This window comes from Apodemus sylvaticus, chromosome 6, assembly GCF_947179515.1.
Source record: "Apodemus sylvaticus chromosome 6, mApoSyl1.1, whole genome shotgun sequence".
NCBI lineage: Eukaryota > Metazoa > Chordata > Mammalia > Rodentia > Muridae > Apodemus > Apodemus sylvaticus.
This window is the reverse complement of record NC_067477.1, coordinates 21163809-21181502: the sequence shown is the minus strand read 5'-3', so window position 1 is coordinate 21181502 and position 17694 is coordinate 21163809. Positions and strand designations below refer to the sequence as shown.

The window sequence follows — 17694 nt, the reverse complement described above, 5'->3', positions numbered from 1 at the left end:
TGCATCCTGGAGATGCCACCTGCCTGGCTCTAACTTCTGATTTCCATTTTGTGTCCCTCACTCTCCCTACAACTTACCCCAACCCTGCTCTTCTCCCTATCCCCTCTCCTTTTAATTTTGTTCCACCATACAACTTCCATATCTATTTTATTTCCCCTTTTGAGAAAGATTCAACCATCCTACCTCCTTATTCTTTGGAATCCTTGGCTCTGGCTTATAGAGTGGTTATGCTGTAGTTTCTGGCTAATATCCATTTATAAGTGAGTATACTCCATGCATATCCGTTTAGGTCTGGGTTACCTCACTCATCCTCTTGCAAGCAAAATTCATGATGTCCTGGTTCTTAATAGATGGGTATCCATTGGGTAAATGAACCACATTTTCTGTATCCATTCTTCTGTTGTGGGATATCTGGGTTGTTTCCAGCTTCTGGCTATCACAAATAAGACTGCTATAAAGATAGTGGAACATGTGCCCCTGTGGTATGGTGGGGTATCTTTTGGGTATATGCCCAAGAGTGGTATAGCTGGATCTTCAATTAGATCTATTTCCAGTTCTCTGAGGAACCTCCAGATTGATTTCCAGATTTGTGCCAGTTTGCAATCCCACCAGCAATGGAGGAGTGTTCCTCTTTCTCCACGTTTTCACCATCATGTGCTGTCACCTAAGGTTTTGATCCTAGCCATTCTGATTGGTATGAGGAGGAATCTCAGGATCATTTTGATTTGCATTTCCCTGATCACCAAGGACTTTGAACATTTCTTGAGTGCTTCTTAGCAATTCAAGATTCTTCTGTTGTGAATTCTCTGTTTAGCTCTAAAAACCCATTTCTTTTTCTTTTTTTAATATTTTTATTTTCTATATTCTTTGTTTACATTCCAAATGATTTCCCCTTTCCCAGATCCCCCCTCCCCATATGTCCCATAAACCTTCTTATCTCCATCCATTCTCTAATCACCTCCCTCCTTTTTCTCTGTCCTTATATTCCCCTCCAATGCTAGATCAATCCTTTCCAGGATCAGGACCCTCTCCATACTTCTTCATGGGAGTCATTTGTTATGCGATTTGTGCCTTGGGTATTCAAGGATTCTGGGCTAATTAATATCCACTTATCAGAGATTGCATTCCATGTGCATTCTTCTAAAACCCATTTCTTGATAGGCTTGTTTGGTTTCTTGGTGGTTAGCTTGTTGAATTCTTTATATATTTTGGATATTAGCCCTCTATTGGATGTGGGGATAGTGAAGATTTTTTCCTAATCTGTCATTGCACATTTATTCTATTGGCTATATCCTTTGCATTACAGAAGCTTTCTTGTTTCATAAAAATAGATCCATATTTGTCACTTTGCACAAAGCTCAAGTCCAAATGGATCAAGGACCTCAACATCAAACCGAATACACTAAATCTAATAGAAGATTGTTGGGTCAGTTGCCTTGCATGAAGTAGAGCCCCTGAGATTCATTCTCTCTCTCTCTCTCTCTCTCTCTCTCTCTCTCTCTCTCTCTCTCTCTCTCTCTCTCTCTTGCTCTCTCGCTCTCTCGCTCTCTCTCATATTTCTCTTACCTCAAGGGCAAGGTGAGCCTCAGAACCAAATTTCTCTGTCTACTCTTTTCTCAGTGTGTCATGATTCATGGTATGGTTTTAATTTGAAGTCCAGTGCTTGAACGTTAGCTCAGCAGTTAAACACATTTGATGCTCTTACAAAAGATACAGTGTGATCCCTAGTATGGTAGTTCACAACTGTAGGATCATGAAAGACACCCTGGTTCCTGGTTGAGCTAAGCTTAGAAACCCCAGTGACCCTAAAGGGACAGCAGTCATTGTGCCTTGTTGCCAGATGCTAAGCTCCTGACATGAGACTGCAGCCCTCCATAGATTTGTGGCCATAAGTCACATAAAGACAATATCCCAACCCCCCTCCACAGATCAAATAGGCTCAAGCCAGATCTCCATTTTAATGAGGTACCTAAATGCCTGAAGGGCTTACCTAATTAAGCTTTCTTTCCCAGATATTCCTCCCTGCAAAAATGTATTTAACCTCAGGCCTCTCCTGAGAAGTGGTGTATGGTTTTACTCATCCACTTTCCACCATGACAATAAATGCCTTAAATCCATGGACTGTTTTCCATGTTCCCTTTTCTCATGGGGAGCCATAGAGAAGGCCTTCGCCTATAGAGCTGCATCTAATCTCCCATACAAGGTCTCTCCATTCTCCCAGCCATGACCACCAAGCCAAGCTAGTTGCCCACCAACAAGCCAAGGACTCCTGCCCTCTCGATTCAATCAGAGTTCCCCTCTCTTCACCCTCAGCCCTGGGCTAGATCCAGCCTGTGGACCTCCACTCAATTTTCAGCTCTTTCATGGCATCCAGTGGCACCTGGGTGCCCAACAGTCTGAGAATCAAATGTCCCCAGCCTCCCTGCAGGCCCGGGGATCCCAAGCCAACTCCAGCTGTCCCCAGGACCTCAGACTGTGTTTCCCTATTCCCTGACATCTGCCCAGGAATGGTGTAAGGTTAGTACAGTAAAAACTACTGTGTCCTGCCTCCCCAGCAGCTGGAGCCCTGTGGCAGAGCAGATGTAGAACCTCACTAATCCTACACACAGCTATTTGTATCTCTAGTCTTAGGGGTTGTGACATTCATTTCTTTCTCTGCCAGCACCATTGTGTTTGTGGTACACTTACATACATGCAATGAAAACAAAAATAAACATAATAAATGTAATGCTTATTTTTAAAATATGAAGTGTAAGTATTTATGATTCACAAAGAACAAAAAAAGAACAAGAAGATAGGAGAGATAGGTAAAGAAGGAGGGGGAAAGGGGAGAAAATAGATTCTTTTGTGGGTGTTTTATTTTTCCTGCAAAATTTTGTCTTGGTTTATGTCTTTTAGCTAATGTGTATGCATGTTTTGCTTTCATATATATATATATGTATGCACTATCCAAGCCTGCAGAAGTCAGAAGATTTTGAGCACCAGCCCTGGGTCCTCTGGAAGAGCAGCAAATGTTCTTAATCACTGACCTTTCAGGAGCCATAATGAGACAGGCTAATAAGTAGCAGGTAGTCTCCCTGAAATGACCTGCTTCATATTCTTATATAATCTGTGACAGGTTTGCCCTTATTAAGCAAGGCTATAAGGGATTCATTTTAGAAAAGATTCCTGCTATTAATATGCTTTTCCTGTTATTATTAAACATATATAACAATCACTAAATAATAGCACATCCCTTTGGAGCAGATCTGTGCATATCTATGCAGATGTACTGTCTTGTAGTGATGCTATATATACAAATAGATGACTTCTTACATCTTAATGATGATCCTATAGGAATTCCTAAAGTTATATCAGTGATTTTTAAGCTCTTTTATAGTGGGACTGCTATTAGCTCCTTTTCTGATAGTCAAAATAGCAATGAGAACTCTTCCAGTCTCCCAAGTGTCACCAGTTAATTGCTCTTAGATAGTAATCAGACTTTCTCCCACTCAGAGCACATTCTGAGAGGCTGTAAAACAATTAACCAAAGGTCATAAAAAGGAAACTAATGATTTATTATCATGATAGGACAAGTCCTAGGTGATAGGACAGAAGATAAAAGGTTGACTGGGTTTATCTATGCAAAACTTCCTTAAGAACTTAGTTATGGTTTTTAACTTGCCACAAACCTCTGGAGCTGAGGTTATTCACACCCCTAATGGATATGCATGTAAACATTCTCTGTCTTAAACTTCTATTTCAATTTATGATTTGATTTTTTGCGTGTGAACTTGTGGTGAATTTTTTAACATGTGATCATGTATTCTGAAAGATGTGTAAGTGTTGAGGACAAAGAGAAGAGTCAGAACTGAGCTGAGAGAAGAAGTGAGGTGAGAAGTTTTAGACAGAACACCTTTTAGACAGAACTGAACTAAAGAAGAACTGAGAAGTATAGGCACAGCATAGGGAGAAGGGTATTATTGTGACTTCAGAGTAGGAGGAGACAGCAAGGTTAGAAGGAGAATGTAGAGTGGACTAACTTAGAAATCATAGGTAACAGGAAAAAACTAAGAAATCAATGTGTAGCATGCAAAGGGAGAAAGAAAAAAAGAAGAAGCTGTAGAGAGCAGAAGGAGTAGGCAGGCTTCTCCTTACCATGGGACAGAACAGGTCCTTTCTCAATAACAAGGCAGGCTTAGTCTTATTAAAAGGAACAGAGCTTTTTTTTTCTTACAAACTTAGGTTTAATTCATTTAGTATTAAAAGGGTAGAAGATTTGTTTTTCTATGTAAGAAAGATTGGAGCTCATTTTCCATCTAGAATGAGTGAGTTCTTTCTGCACCGGTGCTTGGTCTTTGCTCCATATGCATATGTAAGTATGGATGGGTGTGTAAGTATATAATTCTGTGAATGCATGCAAGTTGGGCCCAACTGGTTTGAATGGAATGTATAAATGAGCATGTGTGAATCTGTATATGAACTTATGTGAACTTATGCATATTTGTTTACATAAAATTTTTTTCTTCTGTGAGTGTTATCCTCTTCTCCTAATTCAATACAAGTTTATTGCTCCAAACTTTCCCCTAGCCTGACAAACAAGAGGCATCAGGTCAAAAGTGAAAGAGCTCTAGCAATTAATCCTTTACTTAATCTACTGTTGTTTTAGAATAAGGTGCTATGTGCCAAAGATTGCAGTTTCTGACCTCAGAGGAACACAGAATCCTGGTCAGCTACAGTAGAATAGTAATATAGACTTAGATAAGCAAACTTTTTATTATTATACAGCAACCCTAAATATCTCATAAGAGAAAGTCTTACCCTGTATCTCCTAAGACCAAGTCTTACCCTCTGGCTCTTTACCCTCCACTGCCTAAAGAAGAACAGAAAAGATGCCCAGCTGGGGCTGCCCCGGTTAGTACACATCTCTCTAGCCTTTCTGCTGAGAATATTATACAATGATGGTAAACTAAACATTAAAGGATAGCTTTACGTATGACATATTCTTAATGAACTTTCTATAAAATACTGAAATTTAGTTGTAACTGAAGTTTAGAAAATGTTCTGAGGCTATGATAATTATTTTAAATATCTAGATGAAACATTTGTTAATTATGATCACACTTGCTCAATGAATATTGACTGTTTTCTTCTATATCATATCTTCTCTATATTATCTTCAGATCCCCAGATTCTATTTAAACCTACAGATTTAGAAAAGTCTGTGGTAATACCTGGCCATAGCAGCTTCCTGATTATAGAAATTAAAGGTCAACGGACTGCTTCTGCCTTAGCTACTATGCCTCAATCAATCAATTCAACACTGAAGTTTACAACAGGCTCTTGGTTCTTATACAACTTTGGCACAGTTGGAGGACGACGGGCTTGGACCATAAGTTTAAGACCATGTAATTATTGGATTCATTCAGATGCTCTTGATTTTATGTCCCTTAATCTTGTGAAGTATATTGATGTAGGAAACAAAGTAGATTTTCAATTTAAAATTATCCCAAAAGGTAAGCTCCCTTTTATTGAAAAGAAAAACTTGTTTCTTTTCTTAAGTATAAAATACCCTCTTTGATATTCACTGCGGCTTCCCTGATTACCAGGATTTTACTACTAACAGAGGTTGTTCTAATTATGGTTATATTCTAAGTTCTACACTAAATGTTTTATAGACATTTTTATGTTTATAGTCACCCTATAATCTAGACAAAATTTTTTAAATTTTTAAAATAAGTCAGGCAAATAGTGGCACATGCCATTGCTGTGAATTCTAGGACAACTTGGTTTACAGAACAAGTTCCAGGATAGCCAGAGCTGTTACACAGAAAAACCCTGTTTCAAAAAACCAAAGGGAAGAACTGCGGAAATAGAAGTAAATTCATAGTCAACACTTTAGTAAATTTAGTCAAAATTAAGCATAGGGTTTTTTTTTTTGTTGTCCTCCTAAAAGAAAGCTTTAATGTCTTTGCTACAGCATTATTTATCTTCATATGTTCATTGTGTGTGTGTGTGTGTATGAGTATTTTGCCTGCATGTATCTGCACCATGTTTCTCCAATGGTGTCCACAAAGGAGTTTCAGATCCCCTGGAACTCAATGACATATGTTGTAAGCTACCATGTGAGTGTTGGGAATCTAACCAAGTCCCTCCACAAAAATGTCATGTTCCCTTAACTACTGAGCAATCAATCTCTCCAGTCCAGATTTCAGGTATTTAATACAAGCCAAAAATTTTTACAGAAATTACTATATTGTATCTTTTATTTTCCCATAATTATTTTAAAACCTATAAAGCTATGATGGCAAGATGGCTCAGCAAGTTAGGACACTTTGCACCAAGACTTCCCCCTGAGAACCATGATCAACATAGTGGAGGGAGAGAATGAAGAACCAAGTCCCACAAGTGGTGCTCTGACCTTCCCAAGAGCACCATCTCATGTCCATGCTTGCATTAATATGCAGACACACTCTCTCTCTCTGTCTCTCTCTGTCTCTCTCTCTCTGTCTCTCTCTCTCTGTCTCTCTCTCTCTCTCTCTCTCACACACACACACACACACACACACACACACAAACACACAGGTGCATGCATTGTTAAGTAAGCAAATTTTAAAATAAAACTACAACAATAATAAAGAACATATGATATGTGAAAGCTAGTGAAAAGGCTCAGTTTATATAAGTAACTGCCAGGCAACTCAGACAACCCAAGCTTGGCCTCTGGACCCCACATCTGGAAGAGAAAATTAACCCAAAAGTGACTCTCTGGCCTGCACAAGCCCACCATGGCATCCATACATGCACTTGAACACACACACACATACACACACATCATATACCCACAACAATAATGAATTAGTAAATAATCTGAAGAACTTTTAAGAATGTTAAGTATGTGAAACCAAAACTTCCAGGTCTAAAGTTTCTCTGAAGTAATGGGATATAATGAACCATTAGAGATATTAGCTAGGAAAGGATCAGGTCCTGGGACAACCACAGGCAGCATTGCAGAGTAGCAATGGAAAACAGGAAGGCATAGATTGTATACATTAAAAGACATAGATTGTAGATGAGAGCAGAGAGAGAACTCATAGAAGGGCTATGTTGAGCTAAATGAATGATCAATAAGAAATACTTGTTGCTTGAGGTTGTCAGACTTCTTTTCTGGTTGGAGTTAATAGGATAAAAATTATATACATAGGAAAGACAGTGGTGCTGCTAGTGTCCATTATGATTAACTTAAGGTGTGTGTGTGTGTGTGTGTGTGTGTGTGTGTATGTATGTGCACACATGCACAAATTGTCAGTAACACTAATGTTCAGCAGACAAGTTTCAGGGGATAGGAATCGGGTTTAGTGTGTATCCTTATAGAAAGAAGGGCTAACTCCTTAAAGCTCTGTCATCCCAAGCTCAGAGTTTGTGGGGGTTCCTGATGTCAACTTGGCAAATAGCAATCACCAGGGGGAAAGGCCTCTGAGCATTCTTGTGAGGGATTTGTGTATGCATTCACACACTGTTCTCTGCTTCTTGGCTGTGGATGAAATGCCCAACTGCTTCAACATGACTTCCCCACCAGAATAGACTGTACCTTGAACTGTGAGCTAAAATAAACTCTTCTTTTATACATTGCTCTTGTCAGGGTATTTTTGTCATAGCAACAATGAGAGAACTAAGACAGGTCAGAAGATCTTTTTGTGGGCAGCTGAGTCAATGCGGCTGTAGGCTTGACACAGTAATGAAGTACCTAAGCCTTCTCTAGAACATTATCATGGATTTTGACCTTATGCTAAAGAAGGGCTAGAAGTCTAAATATGCCAAAGTTAAAGCAGAAGGGGGGGATGCAGTCAATGTGGGATACAGTCAATACTAACTCTTTAATAAAGAGCCCTAAATCTTTCTTTAGAGTACTAACATGATCTAGGTTTCAATAGTAAATGAGTTGGAGCAGGAGAAATAATCAAGCAACTTCAGTCTAGGTGTGGTCTAGTTGTTCATTCAGTGCTGGGACTACATGATGGTTCAAAGTTCTCACTGTTGCCAAAGCCAGAAGAGACAAACCAGGTCCTATGAGATTGCTGCTCTTGCTTGTGTGCACAGCTTGCATTATTCCCACTTTAGGGCAATGACTGGGAGGGGAGTTCTGACCAGCATGTGGACAGAGTGAGAGAAAATGCCTCAATTCCTCTTACTTTGCACCTTTATGTTTGAAAAGGCCTGAGATAGGTTAGGCACTGTGGGGTTTCAGGCCTCTCTCCCTCTTCCCCATTGATTGGATTTTACAGAAAGTCAGTACATCTGACTTTTCAACTTCATAACCCCTTGTGCACCCCTCCTTTCATTATTTCTGGAATTGATTCCCACATCCTGTTTTACAAATGTTCAGTCACTGACATCAGCTATTAGGAACACTGCCCTGTGATATGACTGTGCCAGCATCAGCTTTAGTCATGTCTCAGCCCCTGGCCTCTCTTAATACAGGCCCTTAGCCACATAGTAGGCTGTCTGCATTGTTTTGATTTTATTGACCTTTGTTTAGGTTGCGTTTGTGAGGCTATATGGTTACACACATAGACCATGGTGCATGTGTGGGGATCAGAGAACAACTTTTGGGAGTAAAGTCTCTCTATCTAAACTATGGGCCCCAGAATGGGACTCAGGCCATCTGTACAGAGCAAATGCCTTTACCCTAGCCCTTTAGTTTTCACTAGAGATAGTCCTTAACTTTGAAAGAAAGGTCACCAAAAGGCAGACAAGCAGGAGTCAGCCTTTGGGATGAGATACACAGCATCTGATGTTTTTTTTGAAGCCCTAAGACATCTGTGCATGGAAAATGGAGCATCATATTTTATTCCCTATAGGATTGCTACTTTGTTTATGGACACTCTTTGAACAATTAATGTGTGGATGCAAAGTTAAGCAAGGGTCTGACCCAAAGTAAATGACAGATCTGAAATGTAGGTAGGAGTGCCAGACTTTTGTCTTCCTAGTTTCCTGGTGGACCTCAGTGGAAGCCAAAACTTTTTAACAAAAGAAGTTTCTAGGTACCTGTTCTGGGATGTCTAGACAGAGGTGTCAAACTTCTCATCCCACTTGAGTCAGTCTTCAGACATCTGTAATTTCAAGTAAAGACTCAATGCTTATTGAAAAGCTTTCATGGCTCTACAAAGGAGCATGCACAACTGCTACAGCCTGCACTGCAGCAGAGGCCCTATGTACACAGAGTCAAGTGTAAAGACAGTAATGTATGAAATCCACACTTCACAATGTTTTAATCTCCATGGATTACACTTATCTACTAAGAGATAAGAGGCCCAGAGTTAGTTTTCTGTGCCCTGCCTGTCACTAACTGCCTTGGATTTGCTTCTGTGGGTCCAAGTTTTATAAACAATGCCAGGAGATGCCAGTGTGAAAAAAGGCTGTCCAATTCCAGCAAGTAAGAATCCAGTTGAAATAATTTCCTAAGCAATGTCTCTGCAGAAAACGAAAGCAGAAAAAGTTCTTACTGAGAAAAATTATACAAACTTCACCTAGGACTGTTTGAAGAGGGAAATGTTTTTGAGCAATCTCAATTCTTTTTTTTTATTGAATATCATCTTCATTTACATTGCCAATGGTAAAACCTTTTCTGATTTCTTCCCTCCCCAAAGACCCCCAACCCCTCCTCCCATGCCCTGCCTCCACGTATATGCCTCTCCATCCAACACACTCCCATTTCCCCTCCCTGGTTTCCCTTTGTTGGGGCCTCTATTGAACTTTTACCTGACCAAGGACCACTCCTACTGATGCCCAACAAGGCCTTCTTATGCCACATTTTTGACTGGAACCATGTGTACTCCTTGGTTGATGGTTCAGTCACTGGGAGTCTTGGGGTGTCTAGGTGGCCAAAACCAGTGTTCTTCCCATGGGGCTGTAAACCCCTTCAGCTCCTCTGGACCACCCTCCAGCTCCTCCACTGGACCTCACACCCAGTCCAATAGTTGGTTGCTAGCTTCTGCCTCTGTATTTATAAGGCTCTGGCAGGGCCCCTATGGAGCCATGGCATACTCCTTTTGGTATATGCTTTTTGTCATAGTATCAGGGTTTGGTGACTGTTTATAGGATGAATTCCCAGGTAGGTCAGTCTCTGGGTGGCCTTTACTTCAGTCTCTGCTTCACACATTGTCTCCCTTATTGCTCCTGTGAGTATTTTGTTCCCTTTCTCAGAGGAACCAAAGCACCCTCACTTAAGTTCTCCTTCTTGAGCTTCCAGTGCTGGGTGAATTGTAGCTTGTTTATATTGAGAATTTCATGAATTCATTGTTTTTAATAGCTGAATAGTACTCCATTGTGTATATATACCACAGTTCCTGTATCCATTCCTCTGTTGGACATCTGGGTTCTTTCCAGATTCTGGCTATTATAAAAAGGTAGCTATGAACATAGTGGAGCATGTGTCCTTATTACATGTAGAAGCATCATCTGGGTATATGCCCAGGCGTAGTATAGCTGGGTCCGCAGGTAGTGCTATGTGGAATTTTCTGAGGAATCGCCAAACTGATTTCCAGAGTGGTTTTACCAGCTGAGCAAGCTCAATTCTTGTCCAAGGTTATACACTGTTCATAACTGGTCTTGGTAGCTAAAAATGCCACAGGGCAGAAAACATAGTATTACAATAGCAAAGTTAACCGCCAGTTACCTAAAAAGCATGAGTCAGAGAGACTGATCTGTTTTTTCTGCTTCCTTAAATTTCTCTGGAGGGAGGTTATCACAAACCAGTACAACTAGACTCACATGGCTCTTGCAGAGAACCAAGTTCAGTTCCCATCACACATAAAACTAAGGATACTAATAGTCATTTAACAGGATCAGCTCCATAGTTGTAGGTTATTGTACCTACAAGTACCTGCCTAGTAGGAAACATAACCAGTAGTACCCAAGAGACTTTGCTATCCATTTGAGAACCTGGGTGAGCAAGGAGGAATGGAAGAGAAAAAGTATTTTATGAGGAAACTGTCTCTGAAGGTAAATTTTTCTAAGAACTATTAAAATTGACAATCATTATTAAGCTGTTTTCACAATTTTCATTATGTAATTTTAACTGTTGCCACTGATTCCATAGCTATGACAACCTTTCCTATCCCTCCAGTCACTATACTGGTTGGAAACCCTGCGTTGGTGGAAGTTAAGGCAGAAGGTGTTTTCGACCTCACTCAAAATTATCATCTAAATATTCACGTAGCTGGCAAATTTTTTCAAAAAGTAAGCGTTTTTTTATCATTATTATTACAAAACCATTTATTAGATATAGAAAATGTTGACTTAGAGCTGTGAATGAGAAACTTGTCCCTTTCATCCAGGATAAGTGAGCATATTTAACATGTGGTATCTTATAAGGCTGGTTGGAGGTTATGTTAAAACTTAGAAATATGTGATCTGGCCAGGAATGGTGCATACCTTTAATTCCAGCACTCTGTGGCTAGGAGCAGACATATATATATATATGAATGAGAGTCTGAAGCCAACCTGGTCTTTACTGAGATACAGGCCAAGCAGGGCTACATAGTAAGAGAATCTTAAAACAATAAAAATATAATACTTTTATATTTTTACATTTTACACCTCTTTTCTAACTTAACTTTTTGTGTTCTCTAAATTGTTAATCATAATTTCTCCCTATTTAACACCTTTTTTTCTTTTCCCCATCCCCTGCTCCTTATTGTTTCATATTTTACCTTAAGTTTTGAACTTCAAACCTCACTCTACAATATTTTTGGCCATTTTATTTTATATGATTATAGATAGTATAGTACTTGGCCTTAATTAATATATTTTATTATATTCCTATATCTGATTTAGTTTGATGATGCTACTTATATATCAGTTTGCTTCTTCCTCCCTAAGTAATGCTGAGGTTTAGTGGTCAGCTTTCACTACCAACTTGATATAATCCACAATCACCTGAGAAAAGGGTCTCAGTGAACTTTGTCTAGACTAAGTTGCCCTATGAACATGCCTAAGAATAATTCTTCTAGTCAGGTTAGCAGAGGGGACAATACCCACCTGGAGAGAGTGACAGCATTTCCTGGGCTGGATGATAACCTGAATAAAATGTATGACGTGAGCACTAAGCTGGGGCATTCACTCACTGCTCTCTCCTCTTTTGTAAAGAGGGACTTTTGTTTTATTTATGCCTTTGCCTTCACATACAAACATATTTGTGTGTGCCCGATGCTCTCAAAGGCCAGAGAAAGATGTTGGATACCCTGTAACTAGGGTTGCAGGTGGCTTAGAGCTACCATGTGGGTTCTGGGAACAGAATCAAGATCCTGTAAGAGAGCAGTGAGCTCTCTTAACCGTGGAGCCATTCTCTAGCCTTTGCTGTCTACTCTTGCTTATGCATGTCATGTGACTATCTGCATTCTGGTTCCTGCCTAACCAGAACTGGTAACTGAGAGCATAAGCACTTTCCCTTTTAAGGTGCTTTTGCCAAAGGTTTTGTTTGTTTGCTTGCTTGTTTTTGTTACCTCAAGAACAGGAACTAAAGCAGAGGTTTAAAGCTTTTCACCCAGAAGAATCCCAAATAAAATCAGATGACATATCCATCCCAGTAGATTCACAATCACATCTCAAAAAATACAACATGAATAGACAAAGCAGCGTGATACTTTTAAAAGATCCCAACTCACAATCAGCATATCAATAAAACAAAAAAGTCAGTTCTGTTGCTCAAAAAGACAGTTGGCATCATGGACAAGAAATTTAGGGAGAAAAATGAGATTTTGAAAATAAAAAATACCACTAGAGATATTGGAGATTAATTTTTTAATAGATAAAATAAAAACACAGTGAAAAGCATTGCCAGTATCCTTGACCAAGCAGAAGAAAAAACATGTGAGGTTGAAGATTAGGTCGATTAGGTCCAGTCTGTGAAATAATACAAAATCACATAGCAATAAAGAAAAAAATAACCAGTCTTATGTGCCCATAATTTTCAAGGAATCAGTAATTTGACAACTTGATCATGAAACCAAGTTAAAGAATCAACAGGATAGGAAAAGGAACTAGGATGGCAAAATCAAATTGCATAGAAAATTTGTTCAAAGAAATTACACAAGAAAATTTCTCCCAAATAGAGGATGATTAGGGACATCTAAATTTAATAAAGATAGGACATGAAAATAATTGTCTAAGTCACAATATATATGAAATACTAATATTAGAAAACAAAGAAGCAATATTTAACATGTCAAGATAAACACTATGGCTCACTTGGTGAAGTGATTGTCAGGCATGCGTGAACCCCAGGGTTATATCCCAGAACCACATATACCAGGTATGTTAATGCACATTTATAGACTCAGTACTTGGAATGTCAAAGAATGAGAAAAGAACCAACTCATGCAAGTTGTCCTCTGAGCTATGAAACATACATGCACATGCACACACACACACACACACACAGACACACACACACACTCCCTTTCCCATTCTCTCTCTCTCTCTCTCTCTCTCTCTCTCTCTCTCTCTCTCTCTCACACACACACACACACACACACACACATACACACACAGAGACACACATGTATGTATAAGAAAGTATACAAAAACAAAGAAAACAGACAAACAAAAGATAAGACTACTTGTGTCAAGAATTTTGAATACCTGATTTGATGTTTTGTATCTTGCTAATTGTCATTTATGCTTTTCCCTTGGCTAGCTTGCTATATTGTTAAATAAACTTATCCATTCATAACCAAAAATACAACTATCATAGGTCATTCTCTGCATCTTTAAAAACAATGTAGTTTGGAGGTTTCTGGGCTTTTAAACTTCATGTTTGGATCTTTCCAGGGCTCTACTTCATTAGCACTGACTACTTGGGAGAGTGCACTTTCATGCTTCGCTGTTACACTGCTGCCAACCATAAAGAGCAGCTGCAGTTACCTCAGGACTATGCACCACTCTCCTGGCAGGCACGTACCAATTGAAGACTGGATTAGTGGAGTTCACATGGACAGTCAGGGTTTCAATATGATCAAAACTCTGCCGGTAAGAAATCTAGCTATAGTGCCTTTAAAGAACAAAGGATATACATGTCCTGGGTGTGTCTACCGCCATTCTGTGTTAGCATTTCTGGTCTGATGGCTCAAGCATTTCTATCATTTTTCAAACCCTGGGTGATTTTGAGAACATGATGGTGATGATTCATTTCTAAACTGTGAAAACTTTCTGAAATAATTGCTTTTCTCACTAAATTTTTTATTACCAGTAATAAATTACTAATAGGATGATGGTATGATTGTGAGCATCTGTAATACATGCAGCTATTTTTTTTCTTACAGTGACTAGTCTCATGCTAATGTATCTGACTGATTGTATTTCTCTTTGGGTTTGGGTATTTTGTTTTGTTTTTCCTTAGAAAAGGTCTCAAAATGTTGAACTTGAAGTTTCAATTCTCCTGTGAACAGTCTCTTTTCAATATGATAATTTTTGCTTTGTTTTCATGGTATCTGTGAGTCTCTTATTTTTGTCTTTGTGTGGATGGGAATGGCCAGCACATACATGTGGAAGTAAGTGTGTATGCAGGTATGTGTGTGTAGGTGTGCTTGGCCATGCAGGCTTAAGTATAGGCCAGTAGTTAACAACACAATGTCTTCCTCAATAGTTTCTCTGCCTTATTTCTGAGTCATTGACCCTAGATGTCACTATTTTCCCTAGATTGGCCAACAACTCCCAGGATTGGCCTCTTTTGCCCCCAGCATTGGGCTTATGGGTTAGTGATACCACAGTTGGTTTGCACTTGGGTACAGAGATCCAAATGTAGACAGGAGCTCACACTTGAGTGGCAGGCACTACCAATTGAGCTATCTGCCTACCTATTTATTTAGTTGTGTTTTTTTTTTTTAATGTGAGGAGGATGCCAGTACTCCATGTCTAATGGTTCTTTATCAGCCAAGAGGACCAAATAACTCAATGGGATTTGGTGCAGAAAGAAAGATATGTCAAGCTGGTGTCATTGACTAACCCTGTCCAGTATGGTCAAGTTGGAGGCATTCCGGTGAAGGGTTCTCAATATCTTCCTCTTCAACCCTCTCAATATCTGGAACACTTATTCTATGGAGCTATTACACAAGTTTTAACATCTTCCTCATGTTATGTTTAAAGAAAAATAAATTAATTTAAGAAACCATTTTAAAATTATGAACAGTTACAGCCCCCCAAAATTAAGGTAGTGCCTTATAGTGTCAATTTAGAAGCTTTATTTGGATTTTGATGTATTTAATGCAACTGGTAATTGCAAATTTGACTTGGCCTGTGTAGGTGAACAATACAGACTATTACTTTATTGGCCCTAGGAAATTATATACTCTAGCCAATATATACTCTACCTTCATGACTTAACACTGAGCTTCATTCTTTTCCTTCTTCCTCCTGTTCATTATGACTTAATTCTGAGGATAATAGGAAGGTAGAATATACTTTTAATACAAAAATTTATATAGCAATGATTTTCTTAAGTTCATGGCCAAATGTTAAAATGTTATCTTCATATCATTTTTAATCATGTCACAATCCACTTAGCAAAGCTTGATTATATTTCAGTGAAAATTATCTTCCAGAGTATGCTTTATTTTTTTCCTGGGATGGGGGGGTATAAATAACTTTATTACAATTAGCATGCATGGTGCAGAATTTCATGCAAATGAAGTGTGCCTGCAGTGTGGTAATTTAAACATATTTAAACAAAAGATGAATGCACAAATTTGTGGCTACTTAGATCACTGCAGCTTCTAGGAGCTAGTTTCTTTTACTGATTTAAAAACAAAATGAAAAAATAATAAAACAGTTGTACCTAAAAAAAAAAGCAACTAAAAATTAGCTGATGTACTATATTTAGGTCTGTGACAGAAAGCAAATAATCAAAACCTGACACCGTGTTCTAACTGCATTACTGCGACTCTTCTCTAAAAATGCTTAGACACGCCCTGCATTAACTTTATGTAAGCTATTTTAAGTACTAAAAGTCATCTTTACCTCCTTACAAAATCAAATTACATAATCACAGAGTCAGGTCTTTGAAGTTACAGAAACTGAGTAGGAGAGAAAGTCAATGTTGGAATATGTTATAGTACCTGCAACTAAAAGTGAAGTATTTGTACAGAACGGTTGTCTGGAAAAATAAAACAATGATGAATAATAACATATAGCCCTCTTCCTTTGCTTAATCTCTTGCAGATAAACTACAGACCTCCGTCTAATATGGGAATTTCTATTCCACTCACAGATAATTTTTATCATGCAGACCCTAGCAAACCCATACCAAGAAATCAGTTTCACAAATCAAAGGTAAATAATTTTGTCTACAAATCAACTACTGTAGTGTTTGATTAAAAATCGCTGTTTTCATTTAGATAGGTTAACTGATAAAGGTACTTGCCATCAAGCCTGAATCTCAGACAGACCCCCTAGGAAGTAGTACAAGGAAAGAATTGACTCCAGCTAGATTACTCTGGACTTTAGCCACACACCATAACAAACTCACCACACACACACACACACACACACATGGACATGCACACGGACATGCACATGCACACAGGCATGTGCACACATGCACGCACGCGTACATGCACACTTATGCAAATGCACCATACACATGCACTCATGTGCACACACACAGTCATATATATATATATATACACACACACACACACACACACACACACACACACACACACACACACACATATATAACATGGATACTTACAGTTTTTAAAGAGAAACCCTTTATTTATACTGCAGATGGACACAGTTATAGGACCCAATGAGATACTTCAGGTATTTTTCATATTTCTCAAGGACTTCTGCTGCCCCTTTTTCAGTCGCTGCTTTGTCACCTTTAACTACTCTGAGACACCACTTTCCAGCCAGGAAGTCTCAATGGACTCTCTCCTTGACTTTTCAGCTCCCAAATAAATCTCAAAGGAGACACATACACAAAGAGCCCTGTGCTTTCAAAGGAGAGAAGAACTTACAACTGTCTAATGTCTTCAGCAATTCCTTGTGCTAGAATAGGCACATTTAAACTCCTGCTATGTCATGCCTAGAAAATAGACTGGGTCCTTGGAACTGGACAGCCATCTATCTGGAGGTTAGAGGAGCATGATGGAACAGAGGGAAATGTTAGAGTTCAGAGAAAAAGTTACTTGGTATTGAACCTTGTTAAGCACTGTTGTTCAGAGACAGGGAACTTAAGTGTTTCTGAAATGTATGAAATTACATTGCTAAATTAAGTGATTTACAACCATGTCAAAGATGAAGTAAAATTCAACCTTAAGCAAAGTTTTAAAAGGAGGCTTTTAAAAAAGCTTGTTGCGCTTGTTGGTTTAATCTTCCTTAAGTATTTCCTTTTGGCCTGATATGTTGGGAACAACATTCCAGCATACTAAAGACAAAGGCTAGGTGAGGTGTACAGCCAAGACCTTGACCAGTCAAAGGAGAATTTCTCTTTGTAGATGAGATAGTAGGTGGTTTGTGCAGTTCATTGTTCAACATCACTGTGAGAATGGAGTGCTAATATTGTTAAACTCAAAGGTCCCATGACTTCTGGTCCTAAGCATACACAGTCACTGTTTCTATATTCTGCTGTGACAGATCATGGAGCAAAAGGATTACTGTCTCTGTTCCAAATCCAAGTCATAGTTTGATTTTGTATGTTGTATTTTGTCAGAT

General features: G+C 38.9%; 1 protein-coding gene across 1 annotated transcript in view; it reads left to right on the top strand.

Annotated features, from left to right (window-relative positions):
* The window catches only part of Catsperb (cation channel sperm associated auxiliary subunit beta), a 204910-nt gene that overhangs the window by 159521 nt on the left and 27695 nt on the right, over nucleotides 1-17694 (top strand). Inside the window, exons 18-21 of the mRNA XM_052186706.1 lie at nucleotides 5163-5495; nucleotides 11081-11220; nucleotides 13813-14010; nucleotides 16198-16308. Of these exons, the coding sequence (XP_052042666.1) occupies nucleotides 5163-5495; nucleotides 11081-11220; nucleotides 13813-14010; nucleotides 16198-16308 (782 nt within the window). The remainder of the gene's footprint in view (nucleotides 1-5162; nucleotides 5496-11080; nucleotides 11221-13812; nucleotides 14011-16197; nucleotides 16309-17694) is intronic.